Here is a 7,143-nt window from a genome sequence, read left to right as displayed (position 1 = left end):
AACTTGTATGGAGCCATTCCCAAGAGTTTGTTGTTTCCTCACTGGTGTATGGGGAAGCCTTAATTAGACAGTAGGTTTGCTTGTGCACGTGGATCTGGCCCATCTTCTGTCTGATTCATCTTTTTCTGAATGCCAGCGCCATACGCGTTTGTTATCTCATAGAACAAGTTCCCCTTATCTTTTTTCTCAGTTTGAATGGAGGGTTAGCTTTTTGTGCACTATTACTCTTTCATATGCATTTGAAATAAGTTTGAGTTTCTAAGTAGTAGTAATAATAATAATAAAACCAATGATGAGACTGCATTAATTTTGTTTTGTTTTGTTTTTTGAGACAGTCTTGCTCTGTTGCTCAGGCTGGAGTGCAGTGGCACAATCTCCGCTCACTGCAAGCTCTGCCTCCCGGGTTCACGCCATTCTCCTGCCTCAGCCTCCTGAGTAGCTGGGACTCCAGGCACCCGCCACCATGCCCTGCTAATTTTGTATTTTTAGTAGAGACGGGATTTCTCCATGTTGGTCAGGCTGGTCTTGAACTCCTGACCTCAGGTGATCTGCCCACCTCGGCCTCCCAAAGTGCTGGGATTACAGACGTGAGCCACTGCACTCGGCTGAGACTGCATTTCATTTAGGGACAGCTGCATAATGTTAAATTGACCTATCCCAAACCATAGAATGTCTTGTTTATTCGGATCTCATTTTACTTCTTTTAACAGTTGAACATTTTTCTTCATGGAGGTCTTGCATATTCTTTCTTCAGTTGGTTCCTAAATACTTTATGGGTTTTGTTGCCGTTACAATGGTACCTTATTTTTTATTGTATTTTCTCATTGTTGCTGGTGTAGAGAAATACAGATTATTTTAAGTTGATCTTTTATCTATTAACTTTGCTAAACTCTAATTACTTCTAATAATTTACTGATTCTTTGTGAATCAGTCTGTGATCCTATGTGAATGTTTATACAAATAGTGATGTTTTATTTCCTTCCTTCCAATCTTTATTTCTCTTTTCTTTTTTTCTTTTCCTTAAATAATCATGACCAGGAGCTCCAGTTTGAATGCAGCAAGGCCAGTGGGCATTCTTGTCTTCCTGAACTTAGTGGCAGTGTTGCCTGCCTGCCTTCTCCCTTCATCTCACTGAAGGGCTGTGTCAGCTTCTTTGTGGATTCTCAGTGCCTGTCTTGGCTGATGCCTCAGCAGTATTTAACACTGTCAACTTCTGCTTCCTCCGCTTCCTGAGACTGTGTCCTCCTTGCTCTTCTCTCTCTGCTGCTTCTCTGTCAGTCTCGTTGCTAGGCGAAACTTCCCCTGCCGCTGTCCTGAGTGTTTCAGTGATTTTCATGCTCGCTCCCCCACCCTCTTCCTGCTGAGCTCCCTCCCTGACGGACTCCCTCCCACCCTGGCTTCAGTTCACTGTGACTGTGTCCTGACTCCAGCTGGTTCCTTAGATGGCCCACACATACCTCTGATATAAATCCCTGAAACCCGCTGTTCCTATCTTCAGTGACCACCCACTACTATCCCACCTGGTGCTTGATGCCAGAAACCTGGATGTTGTCTCATATTCTCCCCAGTCTCCACTCAAAGTCGCTGTGTAGATTCTTCTCCCTGGCTGAGCCATACATGCTTCTGCCACTCCACGCCCCTCTGTCCTGGCCCTGGCCCTGGCCTGGGTGCTGTCCCTCTGACCCAGGCTACCCCTGTGGGCTGCAGTCTCCAGCAGCCACTAGAAGCTGGCTATTGTGGAATAGCTTTCTGATCTTCCTAATCATGCCAGAGGCAGCAGCTCCTTTCTTGGCTCAGTTTTTGGGAATTGTTCCTGAAAATTCAGCTAGACTCTTTATTCCTCACAGTGATTCTGGGAGCCACTGATGCTTCTTAAAAACAGCAGCTTCTTGCCCCCAACATCTCCATTACTGCATTGCACTGTTTTTCTTTTCTTTTCTTTTCTTCTTTTTTTTTGAGACAGAGTCTCACTCTGTTGGCCAAGCTGGAATGCAGTGGTTGGAACGCAGTGGTGTGATCTCGGCTCACTGCAACCTCTGTCTCCTGGGCTCAAGCATTTCTCCTGCCTTGGCTTCCCAAGTAGCTGGGATTACAGGCATGTACCACCACACCCAACTAATTTTTGTATTTTTAGTAGAGACGGGGTTACACCATGTTGGCCAGGCTGGGTCTCGAACTCCTGACTTCAGGTAATCCGCCCATCTCAGCCTCCCAAAGTGCTACAATCACAGGCGTAAACCACCGGCACCTGGCATCTGGGGTCTTTTTTATAAGGGCATTAATCCTGTTCACAAGGGTGCCACCCTCATGACCTTATCACCTCTCAGAGGTCCCACCTCCAAATACTATTGCATTGGAAGTTAGGATTTCAACAGAGGAAATTGGGCAGGGATACAAACATTCAGTCTATAGCATCCTCACAAAAGCATGCATAAATGTCTGTGACCTGTTTAGACAAAGCCCCAAATCTTTCATGTGGCCCAAATCTTTGCTTAATCAAAGCCTTGCTGTCTTTATAGCTGCCTACCTCTCCATTTCTCCCTCTTTTGTAATACAGCTCTTTATTTCATTTCCTGGGATAGGCTCTCTCCCTCCAGGGCCTTCTTCACACATACTGATTGCCTGATAAGAATACTTTCCCTGATTGTATGCCCTACTCGTGTTTCACCTTAAATGATTCTTCCTCCAGGAATCCTTGCCTATCCTCCACATCTGGCTTAGGCAACCCCCTGTGAGTTCCTGCTGTACTTCCTTGGGCACACATCATGTTGTATTGTGGCTCTGTGTGTCTTGGTAGATGGTAAGTTCTATTTGGACAAATACCTAGCACAGACCTTGGCATGTGATAAATGTTCAGTAAGCATTTACCAAATGAAAGTGAAATATTCTTCCTCTGAAAATGTGATTTGTACCATGTGTGCTTTGTTCCATGTGTGATTAACTGGTCCAGGGAATATATTAAAACTTTACTAAGAGCAGTAATCAACTAAGCAACCGATTTCCCTTCTTTCTTTCCTTCCTTGACTTTTTTTTCACACCAGTATTTATTGAGCATCTATGTGCCAATTTAAAGAAATGCTGACGTAAAAATCAATTTCTTACTGATTTTCTGAAATTTGAAATAAAATTTCCTAATAGCATTCTTAGACCCAAACCCTCAGGTGTGGCTGGGACAGCAAAGAGTCCCTGCTGGAGCCCCAGATTGGGGTTGATGTCTAGGTCTAGGTGACCATCCAGGCTTTCTTACTCAGCCAATATATCTTCAGCTGAATTGAAACCCTAGCCCCCTTGTCAGGTATCCTGGAGAATTACTAGAAACGTGAACACCCCCTGAAACTTTACCTACTGAGCATCTGAGGTGTAAAGTCCTTACCTTTACTGGAAGATGATTAAATTAAATACAGCCAAAATGCGGTGGGATGTCCTTTCATTGACATAAGGCTGGATTGAATTCTAATCATACAAGGGGAAAGGGCTTTGTACAACTCACTGATAAAAACAAAAGGTCGGCCAGGCGCAGTGTCTCACGCCTGTAATCCCAGCACTTTGGGAGGCTGAAGTGGGCGGATCACCTGAAGTCAGGAGTTTGAGACCAGCCTGGCTAATGTGGTGAAACCCCATCTCTACTAAAAATACAAAAATTAGCCAGGCGTGGTGGGCACCTGTAATCCCAGCTACTCGGGAGGCTGAGGCAGGAGAATCATTTGAACCCAGGAGGCGGAGGTTGCAGTGAGCCAAGTCCGCACCTTTGCACTCCAGCCTAGGGGAGAATAGCGAGACTTTGTCTCAAAAAAAAAGACAAAAGGTCTCAGTGGCATGTCACTTATTTTTTTGCAGTGGAAATGCCAATAATTTTTTTCCAGGCTATGGTCTGTTCTACGGTTGAACATTTGCCCATTTTTGTGTCTAACCTTATAATCACTGAATTTTCTATTATGATCCAGCTTTCTATGTGCTGAGCCTTCATTAAGTGATCCAAATAAAATTTGGCATTTAAAAAAAAATGTATAAATAGTAATTTTGATTTATTTATGAATTTTAAAAAATCACAAAAGTCTTTTCAGGGGGGTTTAATCTGGTAAAACAATGTATTAGATTGAATCAACATGAAACTGCTATTTTTGTGGGCCAAAAGGTCAAATATCAGCAAGTTCATGTGATTCAGTCTAGTAGTTATGGGGGAATACTACATAATACTTGCTCCACTGGCACAGTGAATTTTAAAAATTTCATTATCTGCTCCCTTCAAGTGAAAGTAGCAAATTCTGTATCACCTTAGGAAGAGTTGGATTTTTTGATGGTGTAGCAAATAGCTCAGCAAATAAAAATGTGTTAAGTAAACACAGGTGGCTGGATATTTCTTGGTGAGTTTAGAAGTGACTATGAAATATGGTATTTCTTTGCTGATAATCAGTGTGTTGTTTTTTTTTTTAATCCCCAAAGTTTAAATCTCCAAGTGTTTTTTTCCTCCTATAAGTTAGGAAAATATATAGCATTTATTCTCACTATGTTTACCTAGAAACCTTGGACACAACAATAATAAAGAAGTAGCCCTGTAAGATACAATCATGTAACTTTTAGTGCTAAAAGAGACATTATTATTATTATTATTCCTATTTTGCCAGAGCCCACCTCAAACAGATTTCTATGTAAAAATGAGAAACAAGAGCATTAAGATGGTTTATTACAGGAAGAGTTTTTATAGGGCTGGGGTTTCAGTGAGCTCGCCTGTGACAAAGCAAATTGATGGCAGTGATAGGCTAGTGATGTCATTGTGATGTCAGTCCTCCTGCTTATCCTGCACATGCTTGCTAATTTGGAACACTTTATGTTGAACTGTGGTAGAGGAAACAAGACAGTTCTGTCTGCAGAAGCCCATTATGGCTGTAACTGGAGATGACACAGGTAAGAATGTTAAAGAGGGGTTTCAGTTAATTCTGCAGATTGTTTTGAAGTTTAAGAAGTATTCAGGAACATCTGAGTGTTTCAGAAAGTGTTACTCTCCTAGTCACTTAGGTGTAAGACTTTTTTGAAATACACATCTATATATATTCAGCTCGCTTTGTTAGGGCATCTTAGTGTGATTGTTTCTTTGCTTAACATTCTATTGCTTGCTTGACTGAGGCACTAATCCTCTCTTCCTCCCTCCGTCCTCCCTCCCCTCCTCCTCCTTCCCCTCCTCCCCTCCTCCCCTCTTCTCTTCCCCTCTCTTCCTCCCCTCCATCTCTGCGTCTCTCTTTCATGTGCACACCATTCTGCCCTACTAAAATAAGCTGTTACTTCATCTGCAACCTGTTGCAAATTCAATCTAGCCACAGGTTAAACATACAGTGTATACTGTTCACGTTCTGATTTCGTTACTGTGGGCAAATGCAGCTCCAAACAGAATAGGAAAAACCCGCGTGTTACGGATGTTTGTGTGCCTACTTGTTTCTTTCCTCCTGTTTTTAAAATGGTCTGTTCAGCTAATTGAGTTCAAAGGGCTCATGTCATTACATTTCCTGGAATCGTGTTTCAGCAGGGGAAGTGGAAAAGTTAAACTCCAAGCGAGCTGCACATTGACGTCAGTTCCGAGTCATGTTGTGATTTAGTCAGTTCCTTTCTGTTTTGTAAAATGCTGCTGACAGATTTAGAGTTAACTGGCTCACCACTGCCTCTGCCTCCAAGCTCCCTTTTAGACTGAATAGCTTTTCTTGTTAGCCCTACTTTAACATTTCTTTTGAAGTGGGTATCTGCTTGAAGAGGGAAACACGTCACGAAACTGTAATGCATGAACAGAACTCAGGAGTTGTCTGGCCAGCTTAGTGGTAAGATTGAACCTCCTACTGAGGCCGTCCCTGCACGCGCCTGGTGAGAAATGGACGATGTATGTATAAGCTGGCGGGTTCTTTACTCTTACTCCATCTATAGGAACTTGCGATTCAGAGCGCTCTCTAGTGTTCGGTCAGGGAAGTGCTTGTCTTTTACTTATTCTCCCAGCCTCTGGTATTTGAATTTGTAATGGGTTATTTTTCACTAGGTTTGCTTTTCTCAGTAACAGATAGTGATTTCGAAAGACTTAGTTACTAATAACCTTTGTGTGCTTGCAGCGTTGTTTATTAAGTGGTCTTGTTTGTAATACAATACTGAATTTGCAGTTGAATTAAGAAAGAGTGGATGGTTTTAAACAACTTCACTACAATTTAGCTCTTCGAAGTTAATGGGTCTCAGCCCTCTTTCTGGATAGGAACACTGGATTATCTTGAGTAAGTAAAACCTGTATTATATTGTTTTTAAAACTGCCTTGAGCTTTTTTTTTTCTCAAAGAAGTTTTGTGAAGTTCTAGAGATGCTATAGACTGCAGAACTCAAATGATGAATTTATTTTAAGATGTAGATGAACATCTCAAACACTGCATGTCATATGATTCTTAGAACCAGAAGGCACTTTTGTACATATATTTATTTTCTAAAACTTATTGGTTTATATCTTTCTTTACCAGGCGTTTCATTCCTATTCCCCTTTTGACTTGTCTAAGCATAAGGCTCATAACAAAAAATAAATAAAATGATGTGAAAACGCTGTGTACTTTTTTTTTTTTTTTTTTGAGACGGAGTCTCACTCTGTCGCCCAGTCTGGAGTGCAGTGCTGCGATCTCGGCTCACTGCAAGCCCCGCCTCCCGGGTTCACGCCATTCTCCTGCCTCAGCCTCGTGAGTAGCTGGGTCAACAGGCGCCCGCCACCGCGCCCGGCTAATTTTTTGTATTTTTAGTAGAGATGGAGTTTCACCGTGTTAGCCAGGATGGTCTCGATTTCCTGATCTCGTGATCCACCCGCCCGCCTCGGCAACGCTGTATACTTCTAACCACTATTTATAAATAGATAAACGTTTTTGACATTTGTTTTTACAGAATGAACATAACATCCTTGAAAGTTTTTTTCACAGTTTTACCAATAATGCTACACATGATTGAATTTCCCTTTCAAATTTAAACATCAAAATGCTGAAACTTGAACATGTCAAACAACAGAACACTTTTTCAAAAGACCTGATTTTGCTTTTGGAAATCATGTTTTTTAAATCTGGTCAATTCTTACAGAATCAGTGCTACTTGAAAAATGAGTAATAAATTTTATTTCATTTTACTTTATTTATTTATTTAT

The 7,143-nt window shown here is 41.7% G+C and overlaps 1 protein-coding gene across 15 annotated transcripts in view; it reads left to right on the top strand.

Moving 5' to 3' along the window:
• The window catches only part of CREM (cAMP responsive element modulator), a 96,086-nt gene that overhangs the window by 72,890 nt on the left and 16,053 nt on the right, over positions 1-7,143 (top strand). For 4 of the 15 annotated variants that reach the window (XM_011956173.1, XM_011956169.1, XM_011956177.1 and 1 more), the window contains exon 1: positions 4,818-4,905. The exons of 5 other annotated variants lie outside the window; for them this stretch is intronic. In XM_011956173.1, the coding sequence (XP_011811563.1) occupies positions 4,881-4,905 (25 nt within the window). In that variant the 5' untranslated portion in view covers positions 4,818-4,880. Of the gene's footprint in view, positions 1-4,817; positions 4,906-5,572; positions 5,851-7,143 lie in introns of those variants that run through there. 6 more of the 15 variants (XM_011956174.1, XM_011956168.1, XM_011956171.1 and 3 more) reach the window with 4 other exon arrangements.

This window comes from Colobus angolensis, unplaced genomic scaffold, assembly GCF_000951035.1.
Source record: "Colobus angolensis palliatus isolate OR3802 unplaced genomic scaffold, Cang.pa_1.0 Scaffold41, whole genome shotgun sequence".
Taxonomy (NCBI): Eukaryota; Metazoa; Chordata; class Mammalia; order Primates; family Cercopithecidae; genus Colobus; species Colobus angolensis.
Note: the sequence above shows the minus strand (reverse complement) of the source record. Positions and strands in the feature narration are given on the sequence as shown.